Source organism: Petromyzon marinus, chromosome 16 (genome assembly GCF_048934315.1).
Source record: "Petromyzon marinus isolate PM22_M1 ecotype Great Lakes invasive population chromosome 16, UKy_Petmar_22M1.pri1.0, whole genome shotgun sequence".
In the NCBI taxonomy this organism is placed as follows: Eukaryota; Metazoa; Chordata; class Hyperoartia; order Petromyzontiformes; family Petromyzontidae; genus Petromyzon; species Petromyzon marinus.
This window is the reverse complement of record NC_133682.1, coordinates 5,971,163-5,994,146: the sequence shown is the minus strand read 5'-3', so window position 1 is coordinate 5,994,146 and position 22,984 is coordinate 5,971,163. Positions and strand designations below refer to the sequence as shown.

The 22,984-nt window shown below is 50.2% G+C and overlaps 1 protein-coding gene across 1 annotated transcript in view; it reads left to right on the top strand.

Annotated features, from left to right (window-relative positions):
• LOC116942933 (START domain-containing protein 10-like) overlaps window positions 1-22,984 on the top strand; it is a 46,768-nt gene that overhangs the window by 16,635 nt on the left and 7,149 nt on the right. Inside the window, exons 2-5 of the mRNA XM_032955409.2 lie at window positions 5,099-5,246; window positions 8,913-9,016; window positions 14,558-14,675; window positions 20,241-20,293. Coding sequence (XP_032811300.1) covers window positions 5,099-5,246; window positions 8,913-9,016; window positions 14,558-14,675; window positions 20,241-20,293 — 423 coding nt within the window. The remainder of the gene's footprint in view (window positions 1-5,098; window positions 5,247-8,912; window positions 9,017-14,557; window positions 14,676-20,240; window positions 20,294-22,984) is intronic.

Here is a 22,984-nt window from a genome sequence, read left to right as displayed (position 1 = left end):
TGATTATTAATCGAGTGGCGGCGAGCGCGCGCGCCTTGCGCGAGCTGCGTTGGGTGCATTACTGCGCCAGTGCTGAACGTGTCGGGGAGACAAGCGAGTCACTTGAACTCGCCGCTCCACACCGATGCCCCCCCCCACCACCACGAGGTAGCGCCGGGTTCGCCATGTCGCACACCCGGCCGCTCGAAACGTGCGTCGAGCGGCCGGGTGTGGATCAAGGCCGTTAATCGGCGGAGGTGGCTCAGAGGTTAGAGCGCTGAGCTGGCACCACTGAGCTCCTGGGTTTTGGACACCTTTCATTAAACCAGGTACTCGAGTGTAGTGAGTTGAGAGTCTTAGCTCGGTCAGCGATGACTGCGCCAGATAACCAACCGTCTCATTAAATGTGGTTCTGCGCTGGGGGAAAAAAAAATCGAGCTTTCAGAATTTTATTCTCGGTTTGACTGTCATTCGATTAAACTTTCTTTCGTACGCAGATTAGGTGGAAAAGTGCTGCCCCCTGCTGTGTGGACCAGAGCGTCGCTTGAATGGATCTCGTCAGTAGCTCCGTGCGAGCAAATTCCGTGGGCCGTTCTCTTACACCAATAACTCTCCGCGAGAGATCCGGATAGCCACTGCGTCTCGTGATCTCGATGACAAAAAAACAACGAAAGAAACCGGGAGGACAATTACATACCTTTTTTTATATAAAAAAGGTCGTTAGTTGGTTGTACTCGAAAGCTAAATTCCGCTTGCTTAACCGTGACAAAGTATTCCCATAAAGCATTCCGCAGTCGCATTGCTACGAGCGAAGGCAGCAGCTGGGGAGTTCTCCGAACATCTGCCGCAATAATTCCACTTTGCTTCTCGGGCCTTGAGCTCACTTGGGGAAATAATTGAGTCGGGGATGAGTCCAATTATGTGCTCCCTGGGCGTCCGTTATAATGATGTTCACGTATGCCCCAGGCATAAAATATTTACTGGGGGGGGGGGGGGGGGGGGGAGGAATTATGCTGCCATCATCTCTAGCTTGTGATCAGTCGATAGTTTTTTGTCGGCAGACAAACCGAGTCTTGGCTCAAGGATTATAAGGTTTGTCTCTGATTTTGAAACGTGGGATATTGGAACAACTAATCTTTTGAAGATTACGCTGATGTATATATTTTTATTGTGTTATTTCCAATTGTATTCCAAATTGTGCTATTGATGTTGAGACACTGTGCCCAATTCAGAACATTTGCAGATTCCAGTGCTCCACCTTGTGGCAGAGGTCTGTTCCGTAATGTGACCACCGAGAACGACTTTTGAAGGCACTTCAGTAGGCCTCTCCATCCACAATAGGGTCACACCTTCTTAAGACCCTATGAAGTGTTCCGCTTATGTAAAACCAACAATCTTACGTCTCCAAAAGGTGGAACTTTGCTCTGTTGAGTAAAAAAAAATGCAAATTTAATGTGCTTTAGATGTTAGTCTTGTGCAGTCGTCGGTGATCTGGCTGGGGCCCATCGACTGCCTCTCTTGGCACTGTGAACCCAGCTTAAGCACGGGAGCGGATGGAACGCCAGATTTGAACCCAAGATCTCGGCGGTGATATCGCAGTGTTTCCGGGCCCTGAGCATTTAACTGCCCGTCATCTCCCTGACCTGTCTTTTCAAAGTCCTACTGTCGTTCTTCTCACCATGAACGTCAAGTAGGTCTCATAATTTTTACCTAAAACTTTCGTGACTGCAGGAATTCATATTCTAACCATTGCTACAGTCTACATTATATACTGCCAGTACACTCACCAAACTTAATAACCAGGCTGCAGTCTACATTATAGACTGCCAGTACACTCACCCCGATTAAGAACCAGGCTACAGTCTACATTTGTGTTATATTTTTTTTATTTACGGGGGGGGGGAGAGAGGTGGGGTGGGAGAGGTTGGGGGGGTTGGAGAGGCAGGGGGGATAGAGGCATGGGGGGGGGGGGAGAGGTGGGGGCGGGGGGAGAGGTGGGGGGCGGGGGTGCGAGACTTGAAATGATTAAACCCCACACTAGCGCACACTTTCCTTTGCGATAGAGGCTCGGTAATTACGGCAATCATCGAGACTGAAGTGAAGTATGGGGGGGGGGGTGAGTCAACGTTTTGTATGAGCAGCCCCTTTGTGATTCTGACGGATGGCGGGGGAGCTCCCTTTCCCATTGACCCTCCTGCTCCCAGTTCTGACGAAATACAGCATGGGGGGGGGGGGAGCGCACGTCTCCTGCGACGATCGATACGCCGTGCCCGTGTACGCCGTGCAGCTTATTCATCAGCCTCTCTTGATTGCAGACATGATTACGTTTTAAACAGGGGAGGAGTGGGTGGGTAGAGCCCACACACGGGTATATCGACCGGATTTGCTGCTTTAATTTTAACGTGTCGCGCAGAGGGTGTGTTCGGGGTGTGTGTTGTGGTGGGCGGTGGAGTTTGGAAATAAAGCAGCGGGCTCCATCGCGATTTACACATCACACACACACAAAGACAGCAATAATCGAACGCACGGACGCAACAGTAGCCTATGATGGCCTCGCTTAACTCATTCCACCCCATAGTAGAAGGCTCCTCCAAACGCGTGGTCTTCACAGACGTGTAGTGCTGTGTTTTTGTCGGAGCGGTGGGGCGGTGGTTCGCCACTGACGTTTCCCAAATCGGTGGCTGATGTTGGCATCCGTGGTGGCAATCCGACTCAGTTGGTTGTGCTATGAACCCAGAGACCTAAGTTCCGCTGTCATCATTGGGGATGTAATATTTGAATTTGGCCTGCCCCCTCTCCTTTAACCAACCCACACTGGCCTCCGAAGTGAAGTATGGTCAAACAACGCCGATAACCGACACTCCGTGGAGAGGCCTTCAGCAGTGGATTAACAAAGGGCTGTGAAATGTCGTTTATTTATTTTAGTGTAGTGTAAAAAAAATTGTCCACTGCTGGATGAAGGCCTCCCCGTGCCGTGCAGGTCACGGAGGTCATTTGATCACACTGCACTACGTTGTATTACACTGTATACATATTCTCTATTCCCGTATTAACAATTCATCACAACTCTAATGAGAGCCAAATTAATATCGATCAATGAGTCGAATTAAAAGCCGCTCCTATTAGCACAGGGCAATGCTCATGGCCAGCCGTCGGCTAAATTTTGTGAATTAAACATTTCCATTGTGGGCTGAGATTACCCAAAGAACAAGCAATGTTTTAGCTTGCCACAAAGTGGTCTTTATTTCAGCCACCCTTGAGAGTTGATTGGCTGAGACAGCGCCCCCACCAACCCGGCCAGGATTTGAACTTGGGACATTCTGATCGCGAGCCATGAGCTTTAATCACTCTACCAAGCCAATAATTTGTGGCTTTGCAATACATCGTGTTCTGGTTCATATAAAAGAGCTATTGTTACAGTTCAGAGGTGATTTTAATTCTACCTTATCTCCACTTATAAATGGGTTTAGTGCACGGGATTTTTGTGTTAATATAGGCGTTGCGTAATGATCTCGTTCAGTTGTAATAACTCGTCTCATTAGTTAAACCTAATCTGTGCAGGGAAGTCGCCACTCGCTTTGCAATCCGGGGGTCGCTGGTTGAAAACGATGGTGAAAGTTGACTAAATCCCACCCCCACCCCGCCTCTGTATTAATGGATGCGCCACATTTAGTCGAGATCTGCAGGTCGCGTATAAAAGAGTAAAGTGCGTGCACTGCACTGGCAACTCTTCCAAGGCAGGTGGTGAGTGTGGAAGACGATTCCAAAGTACCCTCTCAGATGCCCTCTCTGGAACGCCCCGTTAGTTGAGGCTCTTCCACCAGCATTGGCATTAGCAAGCAAATTGCAAGGCTGCACCTTTAACCGTCATCACTATTAGCTGGGCTATAGAACGTGAGACAGCACCTATGTTACATGACACGTTACGGATGATATTTCGTGGGTTTTAATTGGGAGAGCTGAGAAATTATTTTGGAGGCAACGGCGCTGTATGAACGGTTAAGATGCTTCACGTGCGTTTATTTGTCGTTTGGGCGTCGCGTCCTTAACTGCGGTTACATTCATCGTAATGGAACTGACGGCCACTGCGATGTGGTCGGCCTTGCGTTGTGGCGCACATCGATAAATGCCACCTTGTTGAGTGGCCTGTATGGGTGCCGCAGTGCCGAGACGTTAACTACCTCGCCTGGTAAAACAGGAGGTCGTGGGTTCCATCCCGATCCTGACGCCTGCTGGATATTTGGTGTTTGCGTGGAGTTTTCTCCGGGTTCTCCCAGTTTTTTGCTCCTCCACATTTAGAATCAACATCGCGCGTTTAGGGTATTTGGCTGCTATGCATTTCCACGTGATAAGCCACTTCGTTGAGCTATCATTTGTGGTCAGGTCGCTTCTGAAAAAAAGCTACGTAGCTCAGTGCGCCTTACCTGCACAAATAAAATAAATACAAATTAGTTTAATTTTTTTCATCTGCTGGGTGTTAATTGCACACTGTTCTTTTTCTGGAAATAAAAATAATGAATTGCTGCAGCCCCGCATATTTACACGTGTGAAATCTAATCGCAGTGTCAGGAATCATTCACTGTGTCACTCGATGACATACATACTCTATTTGGCACACATAAGAGACGATCATATATTGTACTTGACACACGCCGCACGCATGTGTCAATATCTATACCCTGGTTCGCCAGGATAAGGAGATGGTGGAACAGCAAAATGTGAACTCTGTTCCATCTGCATGGGACAGTGTTTTCCCCTTGCACCTGTGGGGTTTTCTCTGGGTGCCCCAGTTTCCTCCCGCATGTAAATGCTCATTTGATCAGCCAATAACACCTGAATGTATAGAGGGCCGCAGAGCTTGGAGGAGAATATGGCATCTCACCGCCCGGCTGCTTCCCTTTCCCGCTTGTCTGCGGTTGCTCGCGCCTCCCAAGTCGTTCTCTCTCTCTCTCTTCTCGAGTCACGGTGCCCGTTCTGCGCCACCTCTAGGCCGAACGCACCGCATGGCCCAGGTTAGGGTTGAGGCCCGGGCGCGTCCTAACTGGTGCACCCCCCTCCCCCCTCCACCCCCCCCCCATCTCTCTCTCATCTCGCTCGCTCGTCCCTCCGCCGCCCGTAGATGCGCCTCGTGTGCAAAGACGTGCAGGCGGACACCATGTACGACGTGCTGCACGATGCCGCCTACCGCCACAAGTGGGACTCGAACGTCATCCAGACGCACGACATCGGACGTCTCACCGCCAACGCCGACGTCGGATACTACGCCTGTGAGCCCCTCGTGTGTGCCCCGCGTGTCCGCCACGGACGCAGTAGTGCGGTCGTGTAGAACGCACTGCTGAGCTACGGACCCGGCATCCGTGGTGAATGTTTGAATGGGTCCTGGGCCGTTCCCCTAGGTCGACTCTGCCATGAACAAGTAAACATCAGCACTGGGGAGGCAAATGTTACCAGGCACTGTGCCCGGCCACCCACCGCCTCGTGTGTCGTGTTGGGCTTTTATAAGTGCTCGCTACCACCACTTGCCCTAACGGTCTGTTCCAAGGCTTTAGGGGGGGGATGTCTTTGTGTTTGTGTGTTTGTACATCGTTACAGTAACTTTATCCTGAGCCAATACGAGGACGCTCACTGACACGGGTTTACCGGCGTTCGGGAGTGCTCTGCACATTAGCAACAGCAGCAGCCTGCCACTTGCACTCTTGCAAGCGGAGAAGTGCTTTAGGACTTCCTGCTGCTAATGTGGGACTGCATTGGCAGCGGCAAGGAGGCGTCCATCCGGCCTCTCACCAGGTGGCCCTCCCAAGTGCACCGGCAGGGCGGCTTTCTGCAAACAACTGGTTTACGACGACCAAGCTGCTTGCCATCCCTCGTGAACGTTAACCACAAACGGGACCGGATTTCGACTCGCACATTAGGAAGCGAAGCCTTAGTAGGGTGGCATTCTCTTTGCAAATGCGGCAATTATTTAACTTACCCAGAAAACGAACCTCGCTGAGTCTCTCACGGCGTGGTGGTTTTTTGTGTTTCTGCTAGGAGGGCCCTGCTACATTGGGAGCTTTTTGAGATTAAAAAAGCCATCAATGTGAGAAACCGGAGAAAACCCGACACGCATACGAGAGGGGTAACATTCAGAACTTCACACAGATGGATTTAATGATTAGTCGCCGTCCTGCCATTTCGTAGCCACCTTCACAAGCCACAATGCTTTGACAGTGCCGGGCAGTTTCCCATCAGGCTCTGTCAATCCACTGCTGGATGAAGGACTCCCCACATTGTGTCGGTCACAGGGGAGATGTTAGACCACACTTCACCAAAACTAGTGAGTGCAGGTTTGTAAAGGGGGGGGGGAGGAGGGGGAGTCAGGACCAGTTCAGATATCGCTCGCAACTGATGTTATACAGAGCTGGGTTCGTAGCGCAGTGTGCTAACCACTGAACCATCACCTCCCCTCCCCCCCATCATATATATTTAATGTTATACCCGTAAAAAAGAATGCTTGCATAATCACAACGTTGGAACTGGTGCGTACAGGGCACGAGAGCAGCAGATGTCGAGGCCACGGAACCACATGTTGTGATTTTTTTTCATGAATTGTTGGCTTGTGGAGCGCGACGCGTGCGAAGCGGCTGCCAAGAGATTTGTTTTGTGTCCAGCACAGCCAGGTGATGGGCGTGCATCACGAGTGAGTGTGAACAGGACTGTGATGCTGCTGCTGCTGCTGCTGCTCCTCCTGTGATGTTTCTGTTTCCTATTGCATCTCCTTGCAGGTCCCATGGCAATGAAAATGCAAAACTGTGTGTCCGTGTGTGTGGTGACCAGGGTTCGATTCTCACTCACGGCCAACACCCAGTGACGATTATCTGAACCGGTCCTGGGCCTCCCCTAGGTCGACTCGGCCTCAAATGAGTACCTGGTGCGATGCGTACATATAGTCACTAGGGAGACAAAGGCGGTCGGGCGTGGTGTTGGCCACCCACCCCCTCGTGTGCCGTGTCGGCCTTTATAGGTGTACGCTAACAGCACTTGCCCCTACAGTCTGTTAAGGCTACACGGGGTTTTGTGTGGTGGGGAGCGGTGGCTTAGTGGTTAGCACACAACGCATTATTAACCCAGCGACCTGAGTTCGACTCCTGGCCGTGATTAACGTCAATGATGAGTAATATATAAACCGGTGCCGCATGCCCTTTTCTTCACGAACACCAACGAACCAAAATGGTGAAGTATGGTCAAACACCTCCCCCCCCCCCCCCACGGTGGGGGGGGGGGATGCTTGGAAGTCTTCACCAAGCAATGGATTGACGAATGGCTGTAAACTATTCCCATCATCATCACCATCGTCACGATTACCTTTATACAAGCGAAGCATTGTGTCATTAAGGCCAAACCGCGCGTCGGTTGACATTTGAGCGTCGGATCGTCTCGCGTCTCGGACCCCCCCGGATCGTCTCGCGTCCCGGCCACTGGCTCGGAGCCACCCCGAGCCCCCTGGCTCGGAGCCACGACGAGGCGTGGTTCCGAGCAGGACCCGCACGCCCAACCCAACTGCGGCCGCGCTGCGGAGAGTTTTGTATCCCAGGTGCCAAGGCCACGTGGCGGTGCTTTGAAAAGTGAGGTGCTCGGTCGGGAAAGACAAAAAAACGCCACAAAAAGCCTCCGTTGCCGTAGTCGAGCGGGTAGACGACGGAGAGAGTGGGGGGGGCTCAGGGGAGGAGAGGGAAATGGGAGGCAAGGGGTGCGGGGGAGGGGGGACCGCAACGACTCCTGTGAGATGCAAACGTCACTGGTGATAATACAAACATAAGTAAGACAAGTGACGTATGATAACGTGACGTTCCTGGGGCGATAGCCCCGTCTTCATAGCACCGGGTACTGTGCACGACTGGGGTCCCCGCCGAGAACTGCCCACGTGTGTACGAGTGGAGTCGTTGATTGCCGGATAAAGGAAGAGGATGGAGCTGGCAAGGCGCGCAATTACACACGCGTGTGTGTACAAGTGCGGGTCCTGGGCCTCCCCAAGGTCGACTCGGCCTCAATTGAGTACCTGGTGCCGATGTGTAAACGTCGTCACTCGGGAGACAAAGGCGGTCGGGCGTGGTTGTTGGCCCACCCACCACCTCGTGTGCCGTGGCAGCCTTAATAGGTGCTCGCGAACAGCACTTGCCCCAACAGCCTGCGACGGCTGTACGGGGGGGGGGGGGGGCGTCGTTGTGTGTGGGTGTACAATCATGGCTAAGGCGCTTCGGCAAATGTCAATGTTTGCACGCGTGTTCGCTCTGACGTGCGAACGCGCGTCCCTTGCGTTGGCCGTGCGCGTGTTTATGCATGGGCGGCAGAGTGGCTCTACAGCAAGTGGATCCAGGGTTCGAATCCCGACTCTGGTGCCAGTTGGGCCAGGGTTCGCATCCCGAGCCTGGGGCCATGCAGTCTAACTGCCATTGCCCACAACATTCCGATGTTGAAAGAAAAACAAATTACCTGCAAATTACTCAATGTACGCAGCAAAAACATCAACCCCCTTGGCTGTAACAAAAACTTGGCAAGGCCTTCCTTGAAAAAGAGTAATGAGATTCGGTGAAGCTTTCCTAGGTCAACAAAGCGTTATTAATAAAGATCGTTAATAAACAATAACGCTCGGACATTAAACCGATACTTGCCCATCCAAAAAGTGGAAGTGATTTGCTGCAAAATAACCCATTTGAGGGAGCGATGGCTCCATCCCCCATTTAGAGCCCTGCGCCAGAATTGCGGAATTTCCAGCGGGCGAAATGTCTCCCGGTCGCGTAACGCGTGTGCGAGCATCAACAGCAGCAAAAACAATGGAAATATTAGTATTATTGCTTCCGTGTATCACGTTCGATCAATCTATCTCCCCACCAACCCCTGACACCACCCCCCCCCCCCCCCCGATCTGACCCCTAACGAACCAAAAATTGCAGGGAAGTGCCCGAAGCCACTGAAAAACAGAGACTTTGTCACCTTGAGGTCCTGGCTTCCCCTGGAGAACGATTACCTCATCATCAACCACTCGGTCAAGCACCCGGTACGTACATGTCGAGATGCAATCCAACGACACACACACGCACACGCACGCACGCACACACGCACACACACACACACGCACACACGCACACACACACACGCACACCCACGGACTCTCTGTCCATCCACCGCTGGATGAGGGCCCGGTCGTAACTCTTAATTTGACAGTGCCTCACCCACCACCCCTCCACCCCACCACGGGTGGGGGTCCGCAGGAACCCTGTGATCTCAGAGATGTTGAGGACCGCTACGTTACATGCTGCACTTGCCCGATGATTGGTAAACCTACGATGCGGGGCACAGAAGCACATTGCACGCACGCGTGCGCAAGGTGCCCACGTTAATTCGAATTGACGCTCTCAACATCTCGTGGGCACGTTGTGTTTAGCAATCGTCTGGCATGTGCTGCATGCAATGGCAGTTTACATTCGAAGCCAAGGTGCAACTGATGAACGATTATGCGGTGTTGGTGATGGCTGGCTGAGCATGGTTTTGAGTTTCACGGGTGGGGAGGGGGCGAAATTTGTAGTGACCCGCGTAACCGTGGGGTAGCGCGCTGCGCTACGAACCCGGTGACCCGAGTTCGATTCCCGCTCACGGCCAACACCAGGTGGCGATTATCAGAACCGGCCCTGGCCTTCCCCTAGGTTGACTCGGCCTCAAATGAGTACCCGGTGCGGTTTGTAAAAACATCGCCACTGGGGAGACAAATGCGGCCGGGCGTGGTGTTGGCCGCCCACCCCCTCGTGTGCCGTGCCGGCCTTAATAGGTACTACTCGATAACAACACTTGCCCCAGCAGTCTGTAGGACTATACGGGGGATCATTGTCTTTGTTATGGCCTGCGCGTGCCGTACGTTACGTAACAACGCAGCGATTGTGCGTTTGCGTGGTTAAGTCACTTCCCGGAAACGCTGCACCCAGTGCTGCGAAAACAAAGAAGCCTTGGTTAGGCGTTTCGGGTACGTGGGTGGCGAGTTGCTTACGATGTTGGTTACGATATGCGGTCGCATGGTGGTTTGGTGAAGGCGAGAGTGGGTTTTTGTTTTTAGTTGTGGCTTTTCCCGCGGCACAGCCCTCACCCGCCAAGTTTACCAAATTGCACGAAGTTTTTTTTTTACACGCTACACGTGCCTGATGATCGCTAAACGCATGATGAGAAGCACACGTGTACACTATACTGTACACACGCACACACACAAAGATCCCCCGTGTAGCCTTAACAGACTGTTGGGGCAAATGCTGTTAGCGAGCACCTATGAAGGCCGGCTCGGCACACGAGGGGGTGGGTGGCCAACATCACGCCCGACCGCCTTTGTCTCCCCAGTGGCGATGTTTACACACTGCACCAGGTACTCATTTGAGGCTGAGTCGACCTAGGGGAGGCACAGTACCAGTGAAGATTATCGTCACTGGTGTTGGCCATGAGCACGGATCGAACTCGGGTCCCCGGGTTCGTAGCGCAGCGTGAGAACCGTTACACAACGGCTCCTCACACACGCACTGACACACACATTGAGCTCCATCTCAACTTGAATCATTGTTTAGTAATCATTAGGCACGTGCAGCGTGCTCGGGTTCGTTTTGGGGGTTTTGCTGTCCTCTGGGTTAAAGTAATTGTTCAGTGTCCGAATTACATGTTATCTTGGCGTCGTGGGTATGGTTTGTATGAGTGTTTAAGGTTAATGTTTTCGTTATTGCTGGGGTCTTGGTTACGATGATCATTGGGCTTTGGATTAGTGGTAACGATAGGATTTGGGTAAAGTGAGTTTTTTTCGTAAGAATCCAGGACTGTTCGTTCACTGGCAGAAATTCCAACGGAACTTTGTCCAGCGCAAGGTTTTAAAATGCTTAACGGAGTGAACGAGCTTTAACTCTGTGCGTGTCTGTAGCGCCACTTTCTGACTCTGTGCAGCCCTGGGTTAAGAACTCCAGATCAAAGCAGCGTCACGAAAAAAAAACAACGTGGGATCAAGAATTGGGCAATAGAAAAAAAAACACATGGCAGCGAAAATGTTTAATAAGTAAGGCCGAGAGAGATCACAGCCAGACGGAACGAAAGGAATTAAAGTCAACAGCGAGCATTCCATCCAGCTGTAGATGGAGAATGAACGACGTATGTATATTGAACTTCTTTCGCAACCATACGTAGCCTACCTTGCTTATCTGTGGTGCAGGGCAACGAACTGAACGCAAAAAGCAGTTTTAATGGGTTTTCAACATAGATGATTTAAAAGTGCACAGCTCCAGTGTCTTCCGAATATCGGAATGAAGATCGTTCCAGACGGCCGCAGAAGTGCACTGGAAGCGTGCGATGCGGTGACCACCGTCTTCGTTTGATGGCGAGCAAAAAAAGTTTGATGGTGAGCCAAAAAGTTTGATGGTGAGCAAAAAAAGTTTGATGGTGAGCCAAAAACCGCTGGTAGCTCGGATGTGGTTGCCACGGTAACCCTGGTGCTGCTCCCCTCTGTGAAAGGGACCGAGGCAAATGCCGCCACACAATGATGATATGGATAACAATGACCTAATTATAGTCAACGTTTGACCTGCTGTGTGATGTAACACCGAATAGGCCAATTAAAGTGCTGCACAATATAACCGATTATGCATAGGACTGAATCCACTCGTGGCTTTTTGTGTTTATACATCGTGCACAGGAAAGCACTCCCCCGCCGTGTTCATAAGCGCTTCGGTGACTGTTTAGAAATGAATGGCTCGTAGAGCGGTGTATTGGTTGTTTTGTGTTAGCGAGGCGAGGGCCCGTCGCAAGCCCCGTCCGTGCCAAATCGCTCCGCAAATTCCACGACAGAAATTGTACACAAGCTATGCATGCATGCTGAACTTCTTTCGAAGCCGGCATGTAAGCCAACCGTGCTCATCCGGAGGTGCGGAAGGGTGATTAGGGGTTTGGGGGGGGTGTTTACAATTGACCATTATCCCGGTCTGAAAAAGAAAATTCTACACGCGGTCTGTCGAAGTCACGTCACGGTTGGATGGTCGGACATCCCTTAAAACCAGGGCCAACCTCATGGCACTGATTGTGTTATAAACGAAGCTTAATGCGGGGGGAGGGGGGGGGGGGTGTGCGTTGGGGGGGGGGGGCGTACGCAATCAATGTACGCCACCACGAGACGCCTTGCCAGCCCCATTGAATCACCGCTGCAATTATCTGTATATTACCGTTGTCGTGGCAACCACCCGGAGGGGGGGTGGGTGTTGCTCGGATGGCGTTGCCACGGTAACCCCGGTGCTGCTCCACCCCCCCCCCCCTCCTCCGCCCCCACCTCTGCGAAAAGGGGACCCGAGCAATTGCCGGCAAAAAAGGCCGTGCGCTGCAAGGGCTCGTTCGCGACGGCCGTGCGAGAGGCCTTGCCGGCCGCTGTCCATTGGCGAGCTCCGTCGCTTGGCCCGAGCTGTGTGCCGTGCAAGGCTCTCCCCGGGCGTTTCTTCTCGATGAGCGTGCGTTTTGTGCGTGTTGGAGCCTGTGAAACTCACCAACCCCCCACTCTCATACCCCCCCCCCCTCCCCGTCCAGCCACTAGAGGCCGCTACAAAAAAATTACGCAAAAATGTTAATAGATTTTTTTTTTAAAGTAATCGAATGGCGACCGTGAGTCGTGGCAATGCACTCAGCGAGTGGGTGAGTCTTTAACGCCACTGATAACGATGGTGATGACGACGACGAAGATGTCGACATTGAATTTGTTGCCAATGTCGGTGATTGATGGTGATGATGATGTGGTTTACGAATACTTTGCAATGGGCAGACAATTTGTTAAGTCATGAGGGAGGCGAATTGCCGTGTAATCGCATCACATGGCAAGCATTTGGTGGTGAATGCATCCGTATGTAGATGCATGCATGTGCTTAAGTGCAGTATATCTCTCTCTCGCTGTGCGTGTGTGGGGGTTGGGGGGGAGCGGTGGTGTAGTGGTTAGAGCGCTGTGTTAAGAACACAGGGAGCCGAGTTCGATTCCCGCTCACGCTCAACACAAGTGACGATTATCTGAACCGGTTCTGGGCCTCCCCTAGGTCGACTCGGCCTCGAATGAGAGTACCTGGTGCGGTGTGTACACATCTCCACTGGGGAGACAAAGGCGTCCGGGCATGGTGTTGGGCACCCACCCCCTCGTGTGCTGTGCCAGCCTTCATAGGTGCTACTCGCGAACATCCCTTGCCCCAGGAGTCTGTTTAAAGGCTATACGGGGGACCTTTGTTTGTTTGTTATAAAACAAGTTGGGCCAGGGCAATGGCACAGCAGTTGTTAGCGCTCTTGCCATGGTTTTGTTTTGTTGTAGTACGGAGTTAGACTGATGGCCTTAATCTTCGTTGTCTTGTGGTGGTTGTTGTTGTTTGACTTGCATCCCACTGGGATTTTTGCACACAGCGTTGGTGTACGGTGCTATTTCAGCAATATTTTGATGTTTTTTTTTCCCTGGATTTTCTGTTTGCACAGTCACATAATCACTTTAAGATGTTTTCTTGTTCATGTTTTTGTTTTTGGTTTGTTGCGGTTGCACTCGATTCAAGAGCCGAATGGCTCACAGGGCTATACCAAATAAATGGAAATGGAACTAACAAACCCGACCCCTTGAGTTTGATACCTGGCCACGGCTAAAATCGGTGGCAAGTGATTTCCTCCCAACTAGCCCTTGGGCCCCGTTTACCCCCAAAACGTGCACCTGACCAGCATGGTGAGGTTATGGTCAGATAGTTGCACGTGCGTCAAGACGTTTTAACATGAGCAATATGCACTCGCACGGTCTTCTTTGTTAGTTGAGTTCCCCGCTGTCTTCTTTTGGTGACGAGCGAGCCCCAACGAGACCTCGCCACGTCTCCTGCAGCAACCTCTCGTGGCCTCCTCCACGCTTCGTCCCTTTTACGCGCAGAATATGCGTTTATCCCGGACGAGCCCGATGAGCTATAAAGCTCTTTCTGACAGATGTGCAGTTGTTGGAGACGATTCCTCACCTTGTCAATCCAGCGCGTGGCCTCTTTATAAGCAGTTGGGAAACACAATTTTTGAAGAATGTTGCTTTGCATTGCTGCAACTGATTCTCGTCGGGGCTTGCATTATTACTCCCTCCGCTGCCGTACTATCCGCTATCCTCTACCCAATTTCCACACTTCCCCTTGATGGCTGGAAGGAAAAACATATTGAAGACATCACTTCCCACGCGCTCGTGCGCACACTCCGCGCGCCAAACCGTCACGCGCTCGCTCGGGCACGGAGATGGCTTTGTCTTTTTTTCCCACCGCGGTCGTGTGGTTTTTCTTTTGGTGATTGTGTTTAATATAAATTTACGTTTGTCTTGATATTGCGTTGTGATTTTAATCGTTTAAATAAATGAGGCCCCCCCATTAACTTCTTTCCTCCGCAAGTCAACTCGCACAACTGCTCCTGATTAATGCGATTTTTTTTTGTTTGTGCGTCGGAAACAAATTTACTTGACCCCCGCTACGTACCGGTGTGACTGCACGTGGCCTCCACGGACGACAACGTGAATCCTTATTATATTTTTTTCTTTGTTGTCGCTCGTCAGAAATTTCCACCGAAGAAGGATTTTGTCCGAGCGGTGTCCATCCTCACAGGCTACCTGGTGCGGTCTCACGGAAACAACGGCTGCACCCTCATCTACTTGACCCAGCTTGACCCCAAGGGTACGCGCGAGACCAACGCCCCCCCCCCCGTGTGACCTGGTTCGTTTCTTGTGTCATGACAAACGATGCGAGCGCTTCCCCCCCCCCTCTCCTAAAAATAATAATTTTTATTTTACCAGGTAAGGCCCACTGAGCTATATAGCTCTTCAGAAGTGACCTGGCCATCGCAAATGATGGATTCTCAACAAAGTGGCTTATCATCACGTGGAAATGTCTAGCAGCCAACACTCTAAACGCATAATCATTTTTATTTTACCATGTTCATTATAAACGTGGAGGGAAAAAACTGGACGACCCTGTAGAAAAATCCACGCGACCACGGGGAAGAGAGACACGCAAACTCAAAATATACAGCAGGCGTCGGGGTCGGGATCGATGCAGAGGGTCATGCGAAACCCCCAGTTTTAAGTGCGGCGAATTATTGTTTTTTTGTTAAGGTGCGGCTTTGTAAATTCCCTACCCATGCCGTTGCTGGCAGAAGATCTTTGCGCTATTACGCTTATGCCGACCAGCGTTCATTTATTTTCACGGGGGGGGGGAGGGGGGGGAGACACTTTTGCCGATAAGACATAATCCGTGTTAGGGCCGCCGCACATTTGAAACCATTGGGATTGACAGCACGATGTGGGACGTTTTCACATTCGTATGTTGTCGGGGGCTGCACGTCACGGACCGCACTAAAAGCCATCGGGAGGCCGCCAGTGGCTTTGGAAATGAAGAACAACACCGGCGTATACAAATCGAAAAACTATCGACGGCAGTACACGCACGGGATTGACGATCACGAGTGAGCCCTTTCGCGACCGAGCGAAATAACCCGGTGGTCCTTCTGCTGATCTGGCAGTGCTACACAGGCGCAGATGAAACAGTTCAACACGTTCCTTATAAGGAAAATCTTTATAAAAACCGACGTTTTAGGTAATGGCCCTTCTACATAGCATGTACATTGATGTGCCAGAGATATTAGTACCAGTTGGAGGATGCATTTTACACCAAGGGAGCCTGACAATTAAATATTTAAACTGCTTTCAAATTAAAATATGAGCAGTTGCCTAATATTCGCTTTTGGGTAACAGACAAACCGACGCACATCAGCATCATCAGCATCATCATCAGCATCATCAGCAACATCAGCAGCAGAGAAGAATTCACAGCAGAAACGGAATTAGCAGCAGCAGCAACATTCACAGCGAGCAACAGCAGAAGAATGCACAGCAAGATAATTCAGAGCAGAATACACAATACACAGGAGGGGAATAGCTAGCAGGATGATTTGCAGCAGCATTCACAGCAACAGCAAAATTCACAGCAGCAGCAGAATGCACATCAGCACCAGAATTCGCAGTGGCAAAAGCAGTAGCAGCAGAATCCACTTGCAACAGCAGTCCTGTTCCTGATGCCGTATCTGTAAGTGGGGGGAGGAGGGGGGATCAAGAAGTCATCCTTGCACACAGCAGCAGCAACAGCAGCCATGGGGAGCAGCTCCAGTGATCAGAGCAGAGCTCCTTGTGCGAGCCTTGGGAATTAAAATGTTAAATCGGGGAATAATGCCCACTCGCAATTAGGAATCAGCAGCGCAAGGAATTTGATTAAGTGAAAGCTAATGAAGTGTCTGCTGCTCTTATGCAAATTGTGCGTGGATAAAAAAAAGATTCCAATTATTTATGGAGGGGTTTCCGCAAATGTGAGCTTCCTCTTTGCAACCCGCTGTGGTACGCGTCTCCGTCTTTACAAGTCTTCTACATTGAGGGTGCCGCAGTGGCGAGATGTTCACTACCTCACCTGGAATACAGAAGGCCTTGTGTTCGATCCCGACCCTGACGCCTGTATATTTGGAGTTTGCATGTCTCTTTCTCCGTAGTTGCATTCATCTTTCTCCCAGGTCCTCCAGTTTTTTTCCCTTCACATTGAGAAACGACGCATTTTTGGAGTATTTGGCTGCGATCAATTTCCACGCGATAATCCACTTAATTGGGCGATCACTTGTGGCCAGGCCACTTCTGAAAAAGAACTACATAGCTCAGTGGGCCTTACCTGGTAAATAAATATAGTTTAGTTTAATAGTTTAATGTATAAATACACTTGTCGCACACTCACTGCACTTTCCCGATGATTGCTAAACTTGTCCCAAACGACGAGGGTGCAAAGGGTTGGATCAAACGGAAGCTCAACAAAAATCTCTCGCTTCTACGTAAATCACAATTCGAGACTTGTCGGGGCAAGTGCCATTAGCGAGCACCTAATGAAGGTCGGAACGGCATACAAGGAGGGGGTGGGTGGCCACCACCACGCCCGGCCGCCTTTGTCTCCCAATTGGCTCTATATTTACACATCGCACCGGGTACTCATTTAAGGCTAAATCGACCTCGGGGAGGTGCAGAACCAGTTTCAGATAATCATCAATGGTTTTGGCCTTGAGAGTGGGGAATCGAACTCGGGCGGCTAGGTTCGCAGCGCAGCTTACACACGTAAACATTATATCGCAATCAATTTTGAAATAGTAATAGGTTTTTACCCTTTTATCTGGCACCAAAACTGGCACCTTTATACAAGGGATCATGTTTACAATAACCACAACACAAGTAGTCAAAATGCAAACAAAAAGAGACAACTCTGATAATGATATGCACTGTCCTTGAAATTGATTGGTCCACACCCGAGACGGCTTTTCTTAGAGCCTAGTCTCCACTGGTGTTGGAACAGATGACGCCAATTTTGATGCTCAAATGTGACAGAGACCCCCCCCCCTCCCCCCCACACACATGCAGAGTTATTCGCGAAGGCTCCAGACGGTCACCGTACGCACAAACCTTTATTTTTTTAGTGCTTCAAAGAAATGTTAACACTTACACGGGACTATCGTTTTTAATGGAAAAAGAATGGATAATACGCTGCAACATAATAATAATAATCTATGTTAATAGTCTCCCACTTGTTCGCCATCATTGTCAACACGTGGCCTGGCATCTTCTCCAGGTGGTATCCAGAGCCCGGAGGAGGAGGAGGAGGCACATATCTCGTGGTGTTGTTGAAAAATTGTCAGAAGTGTTGAAACATGTTTTTGTCGCAGCCGGTACAGGAGGTGATCCTTTTAATAGACACCCAACTAAAATAATATGGTGAAAAATCGTAATCCACCGTGTCTCCCACCGACCTCAATACATTAATTACTTGCGTTATCGCATATCGCCCGTAAGATATGGAGCCGTACGTTGCACAGTATAGAGTCACTTGCGGAGCAGGGCGAGCGAGAGAGAGAAAGAGACCTTGCAAATTAGTGGGGTGTCTCTAAATGGATCACCCTATGCACGGCACCAAATGAACGGTGAGCAAACTGACGAGCAACAACGTTACCGATCTGTAATGCACGCATCAAATGTTCTGACGCTCTTCGCTGTCGTGTATGGGAAGCTGTCGTTTTTGCACAGAGTTCAGTCGCCTGCGGGGGGGGGTGGTGAATAGGTGATCAGTGGGGCGTCTCTAAATGGATCCCCCCCTCCCCATACTGTGAACTGGCTTCATCTTGTTCCACGGACGTGAATAGTCCTGTCGGATAAACCCAACGAAGCAACGATTGGGTTTCGCTTTTGTAATTCGAAGCAGCCATTTTGCTAATTGCAAGACGACTGGTTTTGGAAAGTCGGAGAGAAAATTGAGAAACAAAAATTATTGACTGCATTTATTTTTAATTAAAAATATCTAATTACTTCACAGTGTACCTCCACTATCTTACCTCGGATGTTGAGAAATCGTCGTCGGCTCGAGGATGACTTTTAAATGCGTTTTTTTGTGGGGTTTTAAATGTTTCAACGCGGGATGCAATTTGCGAATTATAAATCAACATGCAGTCATCGCGACAACATTTGCAGAATGGTCGCAAAAAGTATTCCCAGCCCCCGGATGGAATGTTAATGCCAGCCGGAAAAAAAAACACATTCTTGGTAAACGTAATTTTTACAAAATAGGACTGAATATACATTTCAAACGATGAACGGTGAGGAATGTAAATGAGCCATCATCGCCCAAAGACCTCAAATGTCTCTAAATCCCTCCAATCGAGTCCATCATCAACGGCAAGATCTCACTCGCCGTCTTTAAAATCCTCCACGGACTTGGACATTTACCCCCTTCTCTCTCATCTCTCGCCACTCCCTCACACGCTCTCTTCTACCGCTCCCCTCTCAGCTCTTTCCACTCCCTCACACGAGTTATCTTCTCTCTCATCTCTTTCCACTCCCTCACACGAGCTCTCCTACCTCCCCTCTCATCTCGCTCTACTCTCCCCAACGTGCTCTTCACTCCAGCAACCAAGGTCTTCTGTCAAAAACCCTCCGTGAACTTTCACCCAATGGGAGGTCCATTCTTGCCATCTTCTGCCCCCCCCTCCCCCCATTGCTCTGTCTACACTGCTGTGACCCCACCCCTGATCAAGTCCACACTCGAGACTTCTATTCTCCCTAGAGCGTTCTCTTGCTGTGACGTGTCCTTTGTATGCACGGTATTGCAACATCATTTCTCTTTCCCCTCCGGCCCGTATAATTATAGCCCTCGTTTGCTGCTCGGGCTGAAGCCATCGCCTCACTATCCTTGAGAAACACGGGTGGCTGAAGTGCAGGTTTTAACCCAGCTCGGTGTTCTGACTCCTGAGTGGTCACCCACGCTAGTGCGACCCAGGCTCCAGGCTGCTTAGCTTGCAAAAAGTAATGAAATAGGCGGTCCTCTGGCGGCTGGTTTGAGCTTGGACCACCACCACTATTATATATATTTTTTTATTTTACCACTGAGCTATATAGCTCTATTTTTCAGAAGCGACCTGGCCACAAATGATAAGCCCAACGAAGTGCTTTATCGCGTGGAAGTTTATAGCGGGTCAAATACTGTGAACGCGTGTTTCTAACTGTGGAGGGGAAAAAAACGGAGGACCCGTAGAAAAATCCACGCGACCACGGGGGAGAACATGCAAACTAAAAAATAGACATGCACCAGGGTCAGCATTGAAGCTACGACCTCCTGTCTATCAGGTGAGGACGTTAATGTCTCGCCACCGTGGCGCTCTCTCGACGCTGCGTCGTGTGAAGAATAAGGACAGCTGCTGGCTTGGTCTAAACAAATATTTTACGTGAACACAAGTGTATTCACACCATGGTGACTTGAACAAAAGCATTTTCTGGAAAGATTTATGTTTTTTTTTTAAACGTCTGCCTCGCATAGATGCTCATGATACCGACGATGGTGGTGGCAGTGATAATGGTGAAGTTTATGATGATGATAATTGTGCTTGCTTAAATGCCTCAGAAGCTAAAATTGCCTTATCTCCTTTAAAATAATTTGAAGGGCACCCCCAGGGGCAACTGTCCCTGTGCAGCACAACGTGGCTCGGCACCGGACTGCCGGTACAGGAGGGGATGATCAATAGCGGCGGCATGGGGATGATGATTATTTCTGTGGTGATGGTGATGACGACGACGACAATGATCAGGTTGCTGATTGGCGTGATGGGTGGTAATTCTATTGTGATTGAATAATGATTACATTGATGATGATGACACTGATTCTCATCGCTAGGCTCCTTGCCGAAGTGGGTGGTGAACCGGGCTTCTCAGATGCTGGCTCCGAAGGTAACATTAACTTCCCACTGCTCATGCCCAGAGCATATCCGAAACGAGAGCCGATGTTCTCTTGTACAATTATTCATTTTATTCGCACCCCCCCCCGCCCTCACGTAGGTGTAAATCAAAATCAAAAAAGTTTTGTCGTAATCCTCCCCATGAATTCCCACCTGCCAGCCGCCAAAGTTTTTGTTTTATATATTTATACGCGAGCGGCGACGGCTTCAGTGGCTACGGCTCGGTGGAAGGGGGCAGACCGCTGTCCCGCTGCTCTGGCGTTACGCTCGCGCCAGGCGGTGCACAGAGAAGCGATTCACAGGCTCCCACTCACGATGAGGGGTGCCCCTCCAACCCTCTACCCCCCACACCCCCATCCCTCCGCCTTACACGGTGCCCAGCCCCGCACACAATCCTTTCTGCCACTCCACAAATCATCATTCGTATCATCACCAAAGACAAAGATCCCCAACTTCCTGTATAGCCGAACATACTGTTGGGGCAAGTGCTGCTAGCGAGTAGCACCTACAGTGAGGGAAAAAAGTATTTGATCCCCTGCTGATTTTGTACGTTTGCCCACTGACAAAGAAATGATCAGTCTATAATTGTAATGGTAGGTTTATTTGAACAGTGGGAGACAGAATAACAAAAAAATCCAGAAAAACGCATGTCAAAAATGTTATGAATTGATTTGCATTTTAATGAGGGAAATAAGTATTTGACCCCTCTGCAATACATGACTTAGTACTTGGTGCAAAAACCCTTGTTGGCAATCACAGAGGTCAGACGTTTCTTGTAGTTGGCCACCAGGTTTGCACACATCTCAGGAGGGATTTTTGTCCCACTCCTCTTTGCAGATCTTCTCCAAGTCATTAAGGTTTCGAGGCTGACGTTTAGAAACTCGAACCTTCAGCTCCCTCCACAGATTTTCTATGGGATTAAGGTCTGGAGACTGGCTAGGCCACTCCAGGACCTTAATGTGCTTCTTCTTGAGCCACTCCTTTGTTGCCTTGGCCGTGTGTTTTGGGTCATTGTCATGCTGGAATACCCATCCACGACCCATTTTCAATGCCCTGGCTGAGGGAAGGAGGTTCTCACCCAAGATTTGACGGTACATGGCCCCGTCCATCATCCCTTTGATGCGGTGAAGTTGTCCTGTCCCCTTAGAAAAAAAACACCCCCAAAGCATAATTTTCCACTTCCATGTTTGACCGTGGGGATGGTGTTCTTTGGGGTCATAGGCAGCATTCCTCCTCCTCCAAACACGGCGAGTTGAGTTGATGCCAAAGAGCTCAATTTTTGTCTCATCTGACCACAACACTTTCACCCAGTTGTCCTCTGAATCATTCAGATGTTCATTGGCAAACTTCAGACGGGCAAGTATATGTGCTTTCTTGAGCAGGGGGACCTTGCGGGCGCTGCAGGATTTCGGTTCTTCACGGCATAGTGTGTTACCAATTGTTTTCTTGGTGACTATGGTCCCAGCTGCCTTGAGATCATTGACAAGATCCTCCCGTGTAATTCTGGGCTGATTCCTCACCGTTCTCATGATCATTGCAACTCCACGAGGTGAGATCTTGCATGGAGCCCCAGGCCGAGGGAGATTGACAGTTCTTTTGTGTTTCTTCCATTTGCGAATAAGCGCACCAACTGTTGTCACCTTCTCACCAAGCGGCTTGGCAATGGTCTTGTAGCCTATTCCAGCCTTGTGTAGGTCTACAATCTTGTCCCTAACATCCTTGGAGAGCTCTTTGGTCTTGGCCATGGTGGAGAGTTTGGAATCCGATTGATTGATTGCTTCTGTGGACAGGTGTTTTTTTATACAGGTAACAAGCTGAGATTAGGAGCACTCCCTTTAAGAGTGTGCTCCTAATCTCAGCTCGTTACCTGTATAAAAGACACCTGGGAGCCAGAAATCTTTCTGATTGAGAGGGGGTCAAATACTTATTTCCCTCATTAAAATGCAAATCAACTTATAACATTTTTGACATGCGTTTTTCTGGATTTTGTTGTTGTTATTCTGTCTCTTACTATTCAAATAAACCTACTGTTAAAATGTTAGACTGATCATTTCTTCGTCAGTGGGCAAACGCACAAAATCAGCAGGGGATCAAATACTTTTTTCCCTCGCTGTATGAAGACCCGCACTGTGGCACACGATGGGGTAGGTTGGCCAGCACCACGCCCGTCTGGCTTTTTTTTGTCCTCAGTGGCGACGTTTACTGCACACTGCACCAGGATCCCATTTGAGGCTGAGTCGACCTAAGGGAGTCCCAGGACCAGTTCAGAGAATCGTCACTTGTGTTGGCCCTGAGCGGGATTCAAAGTCGGTGTCGTCGGGTTCGACCGGCCACCGGTCAACCGCCACGTCACCTATTTGCGTTTCGCTCTCCGTATTCTTAAATCGGTAGCCACGGGGTCCCGTGGAAGTCGCCTTCAGTGAGTTGGGTGTCCCCCCCCCAAGTCTGCCCGGCAGGCGGGCCGCTCAGCCGGGGGTTAGCTTGGCCGGCGGTGCCATTCGCGGCACGGCACGATCTCAACGTGCCCGCGCCAGTCTCTTGCGCCCCCGCGTCGACAAGTTCGAACCGTCGTTGTGGTTGTTGTTGTTGTTAAGTAAGTCCATCGTTCATCTCCTGGGGATTATGGATCCATCATAGCGCTAGAGTAATGGCGTCTTAACAACGACACTGCGATTCATCCGGA